The sequence below is a fragment of the Procambarus clarkii genome, chromosome 21, assembly GCF_040958095.1.
Source record: "Procambarus clarkii isolate CNS0578487 chromosome 21, FALCON_Pclarkii_2.0, whole genome shotgun sequence".
In the NCBI taxonomy this organism is placed as follows: Eukaryota; Metazoa; Arthropoda; class Malacostraca; order Decapoda; family Cambaridae; genus Procambarus; species Procambarus clarkii.
In genome coordinates this window covers 2,603,669-2,621,933 of record NC_091170.1, presented here as the reverse complement: position 1 = coordinate 2,621,933, position 18,265 = coordinate 2,603,669, and the positions used below count along the sequence as shown (strand labels likewise).

General features: G+C 41.9%; 1 protein-coding gene across 1 annotated transcript in view; it reads right to left on the bottom strand.

The window, feature by feature from the left end:
• The window catches only part of LOC138366984 (ankyrin repeat domain-containing protein 29-like), an 88,357-nt gene that overhangs the window by 48,666 nt on the left and 21,426 nt on the right, over window positions 1-18,265 (bottom strand). Inside the window, exon 4 of the mRNA XM_069328391.1 lies at window positions 13,610-13,708. Coding sequence (XP_069184492.1) covers window positions 13,610-13,708 — 99 coding nt within the window. The remainder of the gene's footprint in view (window positions 1-13,609; window positions 13,709-18,265) is intronic.

The following is an 18,265-nucleotide window of genomic DNA, read 5'->3' as shown; positions in this document are numbered from 1 at the left end:
TCTACCCGCTGCCTCTGCCCTGCTGTCTCTACCCTTATGCCCCTCTGCCTCTGCCCCTTTTCCTCTGCCCCTCTGCCTCTGTTGAAAATTTCCAACACCCAAATACTAACCCCTAGTTCGATAGGAGGTATTTTTTGTACTAAGAATTATAATTTACTAATACTACTAACCAGTAGTGTAGCTTTATTAAATTCTAATAAACTGACTTGTAGTAACACCAGATTTGTCCTAGAATTCATGGCGGCGATTGACTCAGCTACCCAGCTCGGGAGAATAAATTCCACATATTTATAAATCGAATTAAAACATGTTTAATCTTGTAGAATTTATTAAGGGATTTAGATTGGCAACTGATTCATTTCTGTTTAGTAAAATATATAGCCGTTTATTGGAAATAGTTTCATACAGTTGCGGTCATCTGATCCAGTAAACAAAGTAAACAAACTCAAATTCCACTACGAATATATATTTTCCATCTAACGTCAGTTAGGTTAAATGATTTGCACAGCGAGAAACAATATGCTGTTACCTAAAGTACGTTAATGTGACGCAAAATAACGTCAGTAATGTTTCCATCCATTCGGAAATTAGATTATTGCGAATTATTACACAAGTTTCCAACATCCGGCGCTAGATGGCGCGCGGCACTAGCAAGGAGACTTGTCAGAAAGAGACGCCATTAGTTTGGTGCCCTGAAGCTGATCCTTATTATCAGTGAAATTGAGGAGTAAACGTGCATTAAATGGCTTGAGATCGATTCGGCAGCTTCAACATATTACGGATACTGCATCCAGCAAGGCTGAGTACCATTGATTTTCTATTTTGGCCATTATTCTATATATACGTTGTTGCCTTGTCGTTACGTTGCATGTAAGCCTAATAACTCCCGTGAGCGTAATTCTTATGCCTAATCCACTCTTATTTCATGAATAAATGCATAAATATATACACTCAAGTAGAAATTAGATGTTATTAATATTTCAGCATGGAGCTAGCTACAAGGGAACCGTAAGTCAGCCTGTAGAATCACGTGTCGCCAGACGCGTACAGGATTCTATGTGATTCTATATTATGTGTAGACTAACATCATAGAATTTACCCCCCCCCCCCCAAGAGATATGTAAAGGCAATTGCTCTACTTTAAATAGAAGTTTTACAGTCCACTTCTCTAAATTAATTTCGAATTAATTAATATGTTTATTATTAAAGATCCATAGATCACTGGTCACCGAGCCTATAACATTTTTTATGGTCCTAATGAGTTTCTTAATGATATTACATGTTGAAATGAATTTCCCCACAGCCTCTGCCCAGATGCCTCTGCCTCTCTGTCTCTACCTCTGCCTTTCTCTCTCTCTCTCTCTCTCTCTCTCTCTCTCTCTCTCTCTCTCTCTCTCTCTCTCTCTCTCTCTCTCTCTCTCTCTCTCTCTCTCTCTCTCTCTCTCTCTCTCTCTCTCTCTCTCTCTCTCTCTCTCTCTCTCTCTCTCTCTCTCTCTCTCTCTCTCTCTCTCTCTCTCTCTCTCTCTCTCTCTCTCTCTCTCTCTCTCTCTCTCTCTCTCTCTCTCTCTCTCTCTCTCTCTCTCTCTCTCTCTCTCTCTCTCTCTCTCTCTCTCTCTCTCTCTCTATTCTACTTCTCTCTTTCTTTTTCTTATCTCTCCCTTCCTCTCTCTCCCCCCAGTCGCCTCTCTTTCTCTCTCTCTCCTCTCTCTCCTCTTACATCCCCCTCTCTCCTCTCTTTCTCTCCTCCCCCCCCCTCTCTCTCTCTCTCTCTCTCTCTCTCTCTCTCTCTCTCTCTCTCTCTCTCTCTCTCTCTCTCTCTCTCTCTCTCTCTCTCTCTCTCTCTCTCTCTCTCTCTCTCTCTCTCTCTCTCTCTCTCTCTCTCTCTCTCTCTCTCTCTCTCTCTCTTTCTCTCTTTCTCTCTCTCCTCCCCCCCTCTCTCTCTCTCTCTCTCTCTCTCTTTCTCTCTTTCTCTCTCTCCTCCCCCTCTCTCTCTCTCTCTTTCTCTCTTTGTCTCTCTCTCTCTCTCTCTCTCTCTCTCTCTCTCTCTCTCTCTCTCTCTCTCTCTCTCTCTCTCTCTCTCTCTCTCTCTCTCTCTCTCTCTCTCTCTCTCTCTCTCTCTCTCTCTCTCTCTCTCTCTCTCCTCTCTCTCTCTCTCTCTCTCTCTCTCTCTCTCTCTCTCTCTCTCTCTCTCTCTCTCTCTCTCTCTCTCTCTCTCTCTCTCTCTCTCTCTCTCTCTCTCGTCTTTTCAAATTCTCAAAAGACGTATATTAAACGTAATTTAAAACGTGCCCTTAACAATGAAATGTCGTTTTTAGCACGTACAGAAGATGCGAAAATGATAGGACTCTCACATGTCTTCCCTTCGCACCCTCCCCCAAAGCCTCGTACTCCCCCACCCCCCCAGCCCTCTTTTTTCTTCTGACCCCCTGAAGTCTTACATACTCCTCCACCCTCCCTATCCAGATCCTCCAGACCCCGCCCACCCCAGATCCCGCAGGTCCTGCTTTCTAGGCCCTCACACCCTGGACCCTCCCTGTTTCCCTGCTTAATGGGAGTCAACAGAATCTGAGGAAGGGCAGAAGAGAGTCAGTTTCAGGGTGATGTACTCGAACATAGATGGGATTACAAGCAAGGCAAGTGAACTACTGGAAAGAGCACAAGAAGTGATCCACAGATGTAATCATACTCATAGAAACAAAACTCTCAGGAATCATGACGAATGCGGTGTTTCCCCAGGATTACACTGAAATAAGGAAAGAGAAGGAAGGAAGGGTAGGAGGCAGAGTGGCCCTACTAATGAGAAAGGAGTTTAGTTTCAAGGCTATGGTTTTCCAGGGATGCGAGGGATTCAGAGATTATATAACAGGCACCATGACAATGGGAGGACCAAGAGTAGTAGTAGCAGTGATATATAATCTCCCACCAAATGACAGAAGACCCAAGTAAGAGTATGACAAGAACAACATGGCAGTTAGCACTATAATTGAGAGGGCAGCCTCTGTTGCCTGTAGAAATAGATCGTATCTGCTCATCATAAGGGACTTCAATCATGGAAAGATAGACTGGGAGAACAAGGAACCGCATGGAGGTGAGGATACATGGAGAGCCAAACTATTGGAGGTGGCGACAAGAAACCTTTTAAGCCAGCATGTCAGGGAACCCACAAGGATGAGAGGAAACGATGAACCAGCGAGACTCGACCTAGTCTTCACTCTGAACGACTCCGGCATAAGAAAAATCGGTTTCGAGGCCCTGGTAGGAATGAGCGACCAAAGTGTACTGACCTTTGAGTATCTGGCTGAAGAAGGGTTATTGAACTCGAGGAGGGAAACTGGAACTGAAAACAAAAGGCTGGCATTCCGAAAGAAAAACTATGAGGAGATCAGAAAAATCATAACAGATATAACATGGGAAACAGAGCTTAGGGGAAAGACGGCCCAAGACATGATGGATTACGTTACGCAGGAGTGTAAGGAGGCAGCCGACAAGTTTGTCCTGGTCCAAAAGGAAAACAACGAAATGTACATGAGAAACTTATGGTCTAATCAGAGATGTAGGCTAGCTAAGCAGCAAAGTAAATGGGCGTGGAGTAACTATAAGAATAACAGGGTACTTGAGAGCAGAGAAAGATACCAGAGTACCAGGAATGAATATGTCACATTGAGAAGAGAGGGAAAAGGGCAATACAAAAATGACATTGCAAGCAAGACAAAGACTCAACCTAAATTGTTGCGCAGCCATATCGGGAGAAAAAGTAACAGTAAAGGATCAGGTAATAAAATTGAGGATAAGGGCAGACAGATTCACTACCACGGTAAGGAAGTGTGCGAGGAACTGAATAATAAATTCCAGGAGATCTTTACAGTAGAGCAAGGAGAAGTTCCAGAGATAAGAGAAGGAATAGTTAACTAGGAACCCCTCGAAGAGTTTGAGATTACCAGTGGGGATGTAAGGAATCTTTTACTAGATTTGGATGCGACAAAAGCTATAGGCCCAGATGGAATCTCCCCTTGGATACTAAAGGAAGGAGCAGAAGCACAGTGCCTGCCACTCTCCACAGTGTATAACAAATCCTTGGTAACAGGGGAACTACCAAAAATTTGGTAGATGGCTAATGTAGTCCGTATATACAAGAAGGGGGATAGACATGAGGCACTAAACTACAGGCCAGTGTCCCTAACTTGCATACCATGCAAGATGATGAAGAAGATTGTGCGAAAAAAGTTAGTGAAACATCTGGAGCGAAAGAACTTTGTAACACAGCATGAACATGGGTTCAGGGATGTCAAGTCCTCACAGGATTAATTTAAATCTACGATCAGGCAACCAAAATCTGGCAAGAAAGAGAAGGGTGGGCAGACTGCATATTTTTGGATTGCCAGAAAGCCTTTGACACAGTACCACAAAAGAGGCAAGGGAAAAAGCTGGAGAGGCAGGCAGGAGTGTAAAGGAAGGTACTCCATTGGATAAGGGAGTACCTAAGCAACATAAGACACTGTGAAGGGGTGAGGTCTCAGATTGGCGAGGTGTCACCAGTGGAATCCCTCAAAGTTCAGTCCTTGGACTTATACTGTTTCTGATATATGTAAATGATCTTTCAGATGGTATAGAATCGTTCCTTTCATTGTTTGCCGATGATACAAAAATTATGAGGATGATTAAAACAGAGGATGATAGTAGGAGGCAACAAGATTACCTAGAGAGACTGAATGAATGGTCCAATAAATTGCTACTGAAGTTCAACCCGAGTAAATGTAAGGTAATTAATCTAGGCGGTGGAAACAGGAGGCCAGACACAGGGTATTGAATAGGAGATGAAGTACTTCTTGAAACGGACAGAGAGAAAGATCTAGGAGATGATATCTCACCAAACTTGTCCTCTGAAGCCCATATAAAAAGAATTACATCTGCGGCATATGAGAGGCTGGCTAACATCAGAACAGCCTTCAGGAACCTGAGTAGGGAATCGTTGAGAACCATGCATACCACATATGAAACACCAATCCTGGAGTATGCAACTATGTAGGTACTCACAGGGGCCTTGGGGCTGAATGGACAGCGCTTGGGACTCGTAATCCCAGGGTGCAGGTTCGATCCCGGCCGTCGGTGAAAACAGAGGGGCAGAGTTTCTTTCAACCTGAAACCCCTGTTACCTTGCAGTAAATAGGTACCTAGGAGTTAGACAGCTGTTACGGGCTGCTTCCTGGATGTGTGTGTGTGTGTGTGTTGTAGAAGAGAAAAAATTAGTAGTTAGTAACAGTTGATTGACTGACTGTTAAGGACCCGAGTCCAGCGTCCGAGCACGGGGCAGTGACGACAACGCCATCTGTGAGTCCGCTCCCGAAACTCACTCCAAATGGACAACGCCATCTAGTGAGGACGGGATATACCGGCCACAGGTGCTGGATTCCCGTCTTAATCAGCTCATAACATAGCCGCTGCTGACCTCTGGTGAGGTGGCGCTTAGACAGCAATGCCATCTATGGAGCAGAGAGGTGGACGTTTGTGTCTAAGCCTGTAAGTGAGGTTCCCTAGTCCCAGTATTAATGACGTGTCTGATTACAGAGTCGACCTGGGACTGCTGTATTGGACAATGGATCAGTCTACCCAAGGCAGCCAAGGTCTCTCCACGAGTTTGCTGAAGAAGCTGTGAGTCATCCCCGGACGAACACTGCTGAGAGTGTTAGCCTGCCTGTGACGTGGCAGTATCAGGAATCGCCTTATCCAGGGCTGGCTGGTGGATGAGACTAGCCACTGTGGTGCTGAGAGAGGAGAGTGATCAGCGGAATCACACGAGGCTTCTGCCTAGGGCTCGCAACCCTAGTATCGGTCGTGGAGTGGCCTACACAGCGGAGCTGATCGGAGCCTGCCAGCTACAGGCTGGATTGTGGTTGAAGGCCCCCACGACGGAGCACCCAGTGGGACTGTGATTTGGCTGGCCTGTGGCCAGGGTAGATTTGCAGAGAGAATCCAAGAGGATTCATCGTGGGCCGAAGAAGAGAACCTGGGCTACTCAAAGTGCGCACCGTGGAGCATCCTGTGTCTTCAGAGGAAGACAACTCTGTACATTAAAGTGTGTTTATAAACCCTGTGTGATTGTTATATATTTATTTATATGGTGGTGGTGAGAATATATATATAAATCAGAGCATTTGTATCCCTCCCCCTTTAATTTAACTTGCGTTACGGAACACATCCCTTGAAAGCCTCTACTGACTTGGGGCCGGATTCCCAAATTCTAATAACACCAGAAAAGAACCCGGTTGTGACCCAGTAGGGCCGTAACACTGACACTTGAGAGGCGGGCCGGAAAAGCAGAGCTCAAACCCCGCAAGTACAACTAAGTGAATGCAACTAGGTGAATACACACACACAGATCAAACACACACACACAGACCAAACACACACACACACAGACCAAACACACACACAGATCAAACACATACACACAGACCAAACACACACACACACAGACCAAACACACACACACAGACCAAACACACACACACAGACCAAACACACACACAGACAAAACACACACACACAGACCAAACATACACACAGACCAAACACACACACACAGACCAAACATACACACAGACCAAACACACACACACAGACCAAACATACACACAGACCAAACACACACACAGACCAAACATTCACACAGACCAAATACACACACAGACCAAACACACAGATCAAGCACACACACAGACCAAACACACACACAGACCAAACACACACACAGACCAAACATACACACAGACCAAACATACACACAGATCAAACACACATAGACCAAACACACACACAGACCAAACACACACACAGACCAAACACACACACACACACACAGACCAAACACACATACACACACAGACCAAACACACACAGACCAAACACACACAGACCAAAACACACAAAACCAAAACACACAGACCAAAACACGCTGTTGCTAAGAACGGTGTAGGGAGGGTGGACATGTGCAGTTTGCTCATCTAAATGTCTTCATAATTTGGGACATCAGAGGGATACAAAGAAAATTCGTTGCGTAATGATATTATGAAGTGAAACGCACTGTTTAGAAAACAGCAGTTTCATAGATTGTGTCCGATAGAACAAATTAGTCAAGATCAATGTACGACATCAGTTCCACGACAGACTCATTGCCGCCATCGCTTGGTCAGAGAGTACGTAACTAGATGTGATAGTGAAGATTAAAGCAAATAGTGAACAGAATAGTGAAGAAGATAGGCAAAACGTGTAGCGTTAGAGCTGTACCGGGCTAAGGGGAACAAGAGGCCGATTACTGGTGATATATAGCAGGAATTTGGAGTGATCTATGCCTGGCAGCGGCGTGAACATCAACGGGCCTACAGGGACGTAAACAAGACATAAACAATGCTTCTTAACACCTAGTTGTACTTTGGGATGTTGACTTGGTGGTAAGTGCCTCCTAATTAGTCAGTTAATCATACCATGTACAGTGTTCTTGCAATATATTATTTTTGGTGGATATTAGTGAAAATATGGAAACGAACCTCAAAAGACATAAAGACAAATGATCAAAGACGCTCATTTGGGACTAGTGTTTTGGTACCTACATGTGACAACATTATGCCCTCCACTGGGAAACACCCCCAACCTTCTCTCACCCTCACCCCCTCTTACAATAACACTTCCAACCCACAAAGCCTACCATCCATAGCTTGTATACCATGCAAGGTGATGTAGAAGATTATTATAAACAACCTAGTAACGCATCTGGAGAGAAGGGATTCCGTGACAACCCATAAAAATGGGTTTAGGGAAGTTAAATCTCGCCTTACAGGCTTAATAAAATTCTACAATTAGGTGCCAAAGATTAAACAAGAAAGAGATGGATGCGCAGACTGCATTTACTTGGACTGTCGGAAAGCCATTGACACAGTACCCCATAAGAGGTTGATGCATAATCTGGAGAAACAGGCTTGAGAAACTGGTACCGTACTCCAGTGGATAAGGGAGTACCTAAGCAATAGGAAGCAAAGAGTTACAGTGAGGGGTGAAACCTCAAATTGGCGTGAAGTCCCAAGTGGAGTCCCACAGGGCTCTGTACTCAGACCTATCCTGTTTCTGATATACGTAAATGATCTCCCTGGGGGTATAAAATCATTCCTCTCAATGTTTGCTGACGATACCAAAATTATGAGGAGGATTTAGACAGAGGAGGACAGCTTGAAGCTTCAAGATGACCTGGACAAGCTGAAGGAATTTTCGAACAAATGGTTGTTAGAATTTAACCCAAGCAAATGTAATGTAATGAAGATAGGTGTAAGGACCAGGACACCAGACACAAGGTATCATTTGGGAGATAAAATTCTTCAAGAGTCAGAGAGAAAGATTTGGGGATTGATATCACGCCAGACCTGTCTCCTGAAGCCCATATCAAGAGAAAAACATCAGTGGCATATGCCAGATTAGCCAATATAAGAAAGGACTTTAGAATCTTGTGTGAGGAACCATACAGAACTTTATATACCACATATGTCAGACCAATCCAGGAATTTGCGGCTCCAGTGTGGAGTTCATATCTACTCAAGCATAAGACTAAATTGGAAAAGTTTCAAAAGTATGTCACTAAACTAATACCCGAACTGAGGGGTATGAGCTACGAGGAGAGACTATGGGAATTAAACCTCAAGTCACTGGGAGGTAGAGGAGTTATGGGGGACATGATCTCTACATACAAGATTCTCAAATGAATTGATAGGGTAGATAAAGATAGACTATTTAATGCATGGGGCATACACACACTATGGGACACAGGTGGAAATTGAGTGCCTAAATGAGCCATAGAATCATTAGAAAGATTTTTTTCATCGTCTGAGTAGTTGACAAATGGAATGCATTAAGAAGTGATGTTGTGGAGGTAGACTCCATACACAGTTTCAAGTGTAGATATGATAGAGCTGAATAGGCTCAGGAACCTGTATATCTGATGACTGACAGTTGAGAGACGGGACCAAAAAGCCAGAGATCAATCCCGCAGTCACAATTAGGTAAGTGCAACTAGGTAAGTACACACACACACACATATAAAGTACTTGTACTTAATTTTAATTAGAAAAGTTTTAAATCATCAGTTGTACTATTGCAATTGACTACGATTTGACAGCAAATTTGACTAGGACAGCAAATCATGCTGTCTACGATTTGAGTGACAGAAAGTAATGTATTTTATGCGTTATTAAAACAACATTATATAAATAGTTTTAGTGTCACCTTTCTGCGACCAATTAAAAACGGTCAAAAATGTTTTTTGTTTGCTGAGTATATCCATTCATCTACTTATCTCTCTGTCATATATATATATACCTATTCATCTATCTGTAAATATATTTATCATTGTATCTATCTATCCATCTCTTTATCCACCTATCCATCTATCTATCTATCTATCTGTCTATTTATCCAGCTACCATCTCATCTTTCTATTCATTTATGTATTTATCAAGCCATTTATCTGCCCATCCATCTATCCATCATATTCAGCTGTTTATCCATACCCCTGTCTGTCTCTATCCATAAGTATATCCTTCACGCTATCAGTCCACATCTCTATGCATACATCTATATATATATCTGCTCTCTGTCTATCTCTTATATGTCTTTCTGTCTCTCTTTTCTAGCTCTCTCTTTCTCTGTTTATCAGCCTCTATTTCTTCCCTCTGCCTCTGTGTCTGCCTGTTTCTGACTATGTGTCTCTGTCTTTGTATTTCTCGGTCACTGTCTGTCTGTCTCTCTCTTCCTTATCAACAATATTTTTGTGTAATGTGTGAGTTATCGCCTGCGAGAAGAGCTTATGTGACATACTAAAAAATGTATAGTTCCCCTTACTCCCATAAAGGGTTGTGTCTTGCAAAACTTTTAAAGTTGTGGAAGAATCGTCTGTTTTATGTGAGTACGAACAAATTATTGACAGCAGGTAATTTGTTAATTTTACCGGAATCAGTGTAAAATGGTACATATTACTATACGAAAAAACGATTGTTCTGAAAGTTTGTTTTGATTCTATCTAGCTGAACAGATGGCGTGCATTGCCAAAAATGTGTGAGGGGGTCTGAATGTGATCCTGACATGCTCTTACCTATTGAGTTCTGACAACCCAAATCATCCATTGTTCATCCTGTACCCCAGACCATTTCTTCTGCCAATATGGATGACGCTAGCTCCATCTGTGTGGCCTCCAACGACGAACAGACAAACAGCCAGACACACACACACAGATATTCTCTCACACTTTGGAGCACGTAACACAATATATGTACTGTGTCTCGACTCAATAAGATTCTTATTTTGAGTTTATATTTCAGGTGAAAATGTCTATAAATATTGAACATTTATTGGTTCTTAGTCTTGGAAATTTTGACCGAATTTGTGCTATATATTATACTGGATGTGTATCCAACGATGCCTAGGTCTGTCTGTCCAATTTGACCATATATCTATCCTTCCACCTATCTCTCTATTTATCTATCCGTCCATCCACCTATCTCTCTTATTATTTAGCCATTAATCTATATATATAATCAATGCATCCATCTATCTATCTCTCTATCTCGGTCTATCTATCCATCTATCTCGGTCAATCTATCCATCTATCTAACTATCTACTCATCATATATTTAAGAATATATATATATATATTCATCTATCTTTCAATCTACCTATATAGCAATCCATATATTCATCTATCTATCTTTCACTCTGTTCACCTGTACGTCTATCCATCTGTCCAAACATCTACACCTCTGCTTATTTGTCTATACATCTATCTATCCGTCTTTCCCTTTATACATCCATCTATCCATCTATCGACGTGTAGAAGAATGTAAGAACTCTTGTATATATACATAAATAAATAAAATAACTAAATAAATAAAAATACGAAAATATCTATCCATCCATCTACTCATCCATCCATCTACTCATTCATCTATCTATTCATACATCTATCCATTCATCTGCCCTCTCTGTCCATTTATCTATATACATCTGTCCATCTTTCCATCCATCTTGCTCTCCACCTGTGCAGCCATTTATCCATCCATCAATGCAGCCATCTGTCCATATATCTATTCATCTAGCTTTCTATCCATCTATCTCACTATATCTACATCTTGCTTTCTTTTCATCTATCTATCCATGCACCTAATCAACTTTGTATCCATTAATTCAACCAAATATCTGTTCATTTAACTATCAATCTATATATTCGTCTATATATCATTGTACCTAAACATCCAGCAATCAATGCATCCATGCATCTATCAATCCACTTATCTGTCTATTCATGTTTCCTGCCATCTATTCATCCATAAATCTGCTGTCAGTCTCTGTCTCTAGATATCTTTGTCTCTGTTTCTCTATATCTGTCTGTTTATCTGTTCATCAGAGAGAGCTCTGATGAGAAATATAATTGTCTGTGTGTTGGGTGTCAACAGTGAGAGGATGTTACGACCCTGGGTCCAGATGGATCCTGGGGCCAGATAGATCCTGGGTCCAGATGGATCCTGGGTCCAGATGGATCCTGGGTCCAGATGGATCCTGGGTCCAGATGGATCCTGGGGCCAGATGGATCCTGGGTCCAGATGGATCCTGGGTCCAGATGGATCCTGGGTCCAGATGGATCCTGTGTCCAGATGGATCCTGGGTCCAGATAGATCCTGGGTCCAGATGGATCCTGGGTCCAGATGGATCCTGGGTCCAGATGGATCCTGGGTCCACATGGATCCTGGGTCCAGATGGATCCTGGGTCCAGATGGATCCTGGGTCCAGATGGATCCTGGGTCCAGATGGATCCTGGGTCCAGATAGATCCTGGGTCCAGATGGATCCTGGGTCCAGATGGATCCTGGGTCCAGATGGATCCTGGGTCCAGATGGATCCGGGGTCCAGATGGATCCTGGGTCCAGATGGATCCTGGGTCCAGATGGATCCTGGGTCCAGATGGATCTTGGGTCTAGATGGATCCTGGGTCCAGATGGATCCTGGGTCCAGATGGATCCTGGGTCCAGATGGATCCTGGGTCCAGATGGATCCTGGGTCCAGATGGATCCTGGGTCCAGATAGATCCTGGGTCCAGATGGATCCTGGGTCCAGATGGATCCTGGGTCCAGATGGATCCTGGGTCCACATGGATCCTGGGTCCAGATGGATCCTGGGTCCACATGGATCCTGGGTCCAGATGGATCCTGGGTCCAGATGGATCCTGGGTCCAGATGGATCCTGGGTCCACATGGATCCTGGGTCCAGATGGATCCTGTGTCCAGATGGATCCTGGGTCCACCTGACTGTGGCAGATGGACCGGGATCGAATGGCATTTGTTGACATACAGCTGATGTAGGGACTCTTCACTTATGTATGCATTTTAGGTGTGATAGGCCTTGAATGTGTTGGATTATACGTTGGATTAGTGATATTTAAATTATAGAGTTTTTAGATTAGTTTAGTTAAAGAATGAATGTTAATTGTGTGGTAAGTTTATACACAGGATTGCTCCCAAATTTAAAATGGCGGCCGAATACGTCCTTGCCAGAGCATTTTGATGCTCCTAAATCTATAGGTTTCCACTGAACCCGAACCAATGGCTTCATTCAATTCCCCCCCCCCCCCCATGCACTGTGGCTCAGTCTTCAGGGTACTCCTTTATCAATACACAGAGAGTGTGTGCCTGGGAACAACCAGCACATAGGTTCGAACCCTCGCCACGGCTCCTACAGATTTTCTCATTGATACATCACGAGAGTGTGATTACTCTCTGTGTATTAAAGGAAGAGCGTCAGAGGTAGAACATTCCAAGATGACTGAGCCAGAGTGCATGTGGTGGATTGTCTGACACCCTGCATCGGCGTCAATGGAAGGCTCAGGAGTCCAAGAAGGTGCAGTAGTACCCAGGGTTGCAATTGTTTTGACCATGTCGTGGCCTAGCCGTCTGGAATGTGTGCCTGGTAACTCACAGCACATTGGTTAGAACCCTCATGGCGGCTACTACGGCTGATCTATTTATTAATCCGCATCTTCCTCTATCCATCCATCCCTTTAACTACTGTGTGTCTCATTCTCTTCTTCTATCTTTATCTCTGCCTCTCTCTGTCTATCTGTCTAGATGTGTTTCTGTTTCTGAGTTTCTGTGTGTGTCTCTCTCTCTATGTTTTTCTGTCCCTCTGTCTTACAATAGTGTTATGTGTGGGTGGTCGGCAGTGGGAGCAGCTCAGTGGTGTGAAGAACTAAACAAACAATAGTTACTCTTACTCTGGTATACAGCAGTTTGCTTGAGAAACTTTTGACGCTGTGGGAGAATTGTCTGTTTAATGTGAGTAAAGGCAAATTATTCACAGCTGGAATTTTATGTCAATTTTCACAAATTAATGAATAATGTGGCAGATTGCTATAAAACTATTTTTTTATATGAAAAATTTGGCCCCCAACTTTGAACAGACAGACATTCTCTCATATGGTATAATTATAAAATATAAATATTGCATTTTGACACATACAAATTGTAATGTGTTGTATGACATCAGTGTTATATAATGTTGGGATGGATAAATGTCATCCTTACTATTTTTATCTGTAGCGTTAATTTTTGCTCCAGCGTCGAGGAGGACCTTCACAGTGTTGTTGTGACCACCTGCGGCTGCCAAGTAAAGGGCTGTCCTGCCTGTCAACAGATACCACAATTGTTATTATGCATAAACCGTCACGATTCCTGTACTTTATGTAAATATTGAAATAATCTGTTCTAGATGAACATTTTTATATACTAGTAAAGTGTACAGACTCTAAATAGTATGCAAAATTATTTTCCACCCTAAATATAAGAGAGAAAGATCATGTTAAAATTTTTAAGAATAGATCACTATTAAAATATCCGACATCTGAACAGTTCTTATTTGATAATGTATTACTTGTGACGAGAGCGACAGTGGTGCTATTGTCAGGCCCGAAACGCTGAGTGTATTAGTGGTTTGAACCATACTACTGTATATTCTTGTCCTGCCTAGAGATCCAACATTCTTCTCGTATACCATTTTGTATGTATGTGATTTTCCCTAATAAATATTATTATTATTATTATTATTATTATTATTATTATTATTATTATTATTATTATTATGTACATAAGAAGACCATTACTGGGACTTTAATTATTAAATAATTATAAATAATAATTATTTATTAATTTAATTATTATTATGTACATAAGAAGAAACTTTACTGGGGTGAACCAACAGCTCCAATCTTGCCATCGTCAGTTAACCAATATAACCTTTATAAGCATCATACACCATAAACCTTGGCAATACTAGCTCGAGGCAAGATAAACATTGTTGCCATTACCATACAACCAATATAACCATAAATGTATGTAACAGATGATATTTGAGAATGGCTGATGGAGGCATGAGGAACATCGTTGTCGTCATCAGTTAACAATGTCCTTCACAGACACCCTGAACACCACCATTCGCTATCTTATCATGCAAGCTGAAGGCATCAGTAACACCATGTTACGCCCGATAAATATTATTATAATTTATGATATCCTGCTTCACTAGTTGTTATCTAACCGTACTGACTTGAGAAGAGAGTTACATTGTGGTATCATTGTCAGATAAACAAGATGATTATTGAGGATATCCTTCATCTGGTGATGAGGACATCGCCAGATATCGTTCCATCCCCAGGTTAACCTACTTTCTGAGGTGTTCATCATCCTACAGTAGCCAAAATCTAGGTGAGTATGACCTGTTACTGAAATCAATGTTAGAAAAAGCCGTCAACCTCTCTCTTGATGACCTACAGTGGAAACAAGCCTCTCTCCCCCTAAGACTTCGGGGCCTCGGAGGTCGAACAGCAACGCAAATCACCTTACTAGTCTTCCTGTCCTTCTCCTCGGCATCCGACGACCTTGTGAAGGAAATTCTACCTGCCTACTTACATCAGCTGGCAGGTGTACACGATCCCAATTTTATATGCTGTGCCACAGAGTGGGCCTCGCGTGCAGGCCTATCACCTCAACCACCATCCCCAAAAGCCCACAAGCAATCCAGCTGGGATGGCCCCATTGTAGACCAAGTTGCCGCAACAACACAACACGACATTGCTCGCCTAACAGCAGTAGCAGCCCCATAAGCAGGGGATTTTATGTTAGAAACCCCAATGTCATCAACTAGCACACGTCCCGCACCACATGCCTTCTGAATTGCTGTGGCCCACCCCCTTGTTGCCCCAATCCACACCATATATAAGTGTTTTTGCGGCGAGGTGGTGGCCGACAGATACGGCCACCATGGCCTACTCTGCCAAAGCACAGGGGGATGGCACTCGAGGCACAGTGAAGTTACTGACATCATCAGGAGGAGCCTCACCACAGCTGGATGCCCAGTTGAGAGAGAGCCCCGTTACCTTACGCCCCACAACTCTGATGCTCTTATTGGTCGCCCAGATGGTATCACAGTGAACCCCCTGGAAGAATGACAAGCAGTTGGTATGGGACTACACGTGTGTATCAACCCTGGCTAACATTGATTTCAGTGTTGCACAATCAGGTTGCACTGCCACCCATAGGGAAGCAGCCAAATCCCGTATGTATAGAGAACTGGATCACCACTACAATTTTGTCCCCATTGCTTCTGAGACACTCGGCGCCTGGGGTAAAAGTGCCACCAGTTTTATTTAAAGGAACTGGGTTCTATGCTAATTGAAACATTATGAAACCCTAGAGCTACCAGCTTCCTTTTCCAGCGCCTGAACGTGGTGATACAGAGGAAAAATGCACACTGCATTCAGGGTTACTGCCCGCCATCTGAGGAGCTGAGGAACTCGACAACTTATGATATGCATCTTTGTGTACAGTGAGAATCCACAAGGTCTTCTCTGGAAACTTCTTATTTTCTTCCCCGAGGCTATGGGTCCCCACTTTGACCAAAGGTGGTACCCTCACAACTTTTCATATATATATATATATATATATATATATATATATATATATATATATATATATATATATATATATATATATATATATATATATATATATATATATATATATATATATATATATATATATATATATGCCAAATTTTCCTGAATTAATATATTTTTTCTAATTTTTTTCTTATGAAATGATAAAGCTACCCATTTCATTATGTATGAGGTCAATTTTTTTTTAATGGAGTTAAAATTAACGTAGATATATGACCGAACCTTACCAACCCTACCTAACCTAACCTATCTTTATAGGTTAGGTTTGGTTAGGTAGCCGAAAAAGTTAGGTTAGGTTAGGTTAGGTAGGTTAGGTAGTCGAAAAACAATTAGTTCATGAAAACTTGGCTTATTAGGCAAATCGGGCCTTGCATAGTAGGCTGAGAAGTGCGTTCTGGCTACTAGGTACGACATATATATATATATATATATATATATATATATATATATATATATATATATATATATATGTCGTACCTAGTAGCCAGAACTCACTTCTCAGCCTACTATGCAAGGCCCAATTTGCCTAATAAGCCAAGTTTTCATGAATTAATGTTTTTTCGTCTACCTAACCAACCTAACCTAACCTAACCTAGCTTTTTTTGGCTACCTAACCTAACCTTACCTATATATATAGGTTAGGTTAGGTTAGGTAGGGTTGGTTAGGTTCGGTCATATATCTACGTTAGTTTTAACTCCAATAAAAAAATTGACCTCATACATAGTGAAAAGGGTAGCTTTATCATTTCATAAGAAAAAAATTATAGTAAATATATTAATTCAGGAAAACTTGGCTTATTAGGCAAATCGGGCCTTGAATAGTAGGCTGAGAAGTGAGTTCTGGCTACTAGGTACGACATATATATATATATATATATATATATATATATATATATATATATATATATATATATATATATATATATATATATATATATATATATATATATATATATATATATATATATTATTTTCTGGTTTAGGGCTTCTATCCCTCTATTTTCTTAGCATCAGGGCTTAGTTGAAATAGGAGTTCTCCAAAACTCATTTTCGTACTTTTAAGGTGAAGAAACGAAGTGATTTACTATAGAATGTATTACACTTATTTATACAATTTGCACAACGTTTAGAACCTCCATGGTTCATTCTCAAGTGAAGAGATCTTACAATGCTGGTTGATTATATACCCGCACTGGGTCAGGTGATAAAGACAATAAAGGTGAAAACATGGGGGATACATAAGGGATAAATGTGGGGTGAAACATAAGACCAGAAGCAACTGCAGAAGGCCCATTGGCCCATACGAGGCAGCTCCTATCTACATACAAAGATTAATCCAGTGTAATTGGCCTGTTATGTTGGGCATTGTCTTCTGTGTTGGCATCGTTATGTTCTGGTCTTGTCCTTACTCTCATGGTGGGTAGAGTAAATAGTTCCGTGATTTGGGTGTTCATGGTAGGTTGTTCTATTCTTATGTGAATTGCCTCAAGAATTTGTAATCTTCTTGTATCTTGGGTTTTGTCTATTATGCAGGTATTCTTGTTCAACATTTCTCTTGTTAGAGTGATGTCGTGGGCTTGTCGCATGTGATTCCTAGGGGCACCGGATTGAATATGGCATGTCAAACGCCTCGTCAGCTTGGTCGACGTCATACCTATGTACTTACATTGAAGGTTACATCCTTCGTGGGGGCAAGTGTACATGTATACAACGCTTGACTGCTGTAGAGGGTTCTCCGTCGGCTTCGGGCTGTTTTTGATAAGGAGTTCGGAAGTCTTCTTGGTTTTGCAAAATATTATCAGGTTTATGTTTTGGTTTGGAGTAGTGCTTTTTACTCCTTTACGGATTATTTCTTTCATTATTCTTTCCTCTTTTATATGTTCACTGTGCATGGTTGATTTGTAATATAATTTTATTGGGGGTGTTGAGGTTTCTGTTCTAGGTTCTGGATTATACCAACGGTCCAAGTGTCTTCTTATAGCAGCGTTTATTTCCGCGTTGCTATATCCGTTGTTCACCAATACCTGAGTTACTCTTTCAAACTCTCTACTCACGTTGCTCCATTCAGAGCAGTGGGTAAGCGCTCGACGAATATAAGCATTGAGAACACTGGCTTTGTATCTTTGGCACTCACTTCTACCGTTCAGGCATAATCCTATGTTGGTGGGCTTGGTATATACGTTGGTGATTAAAGAGGTTCCTGTTTTTGTTAATAGTACATCCAGGAATG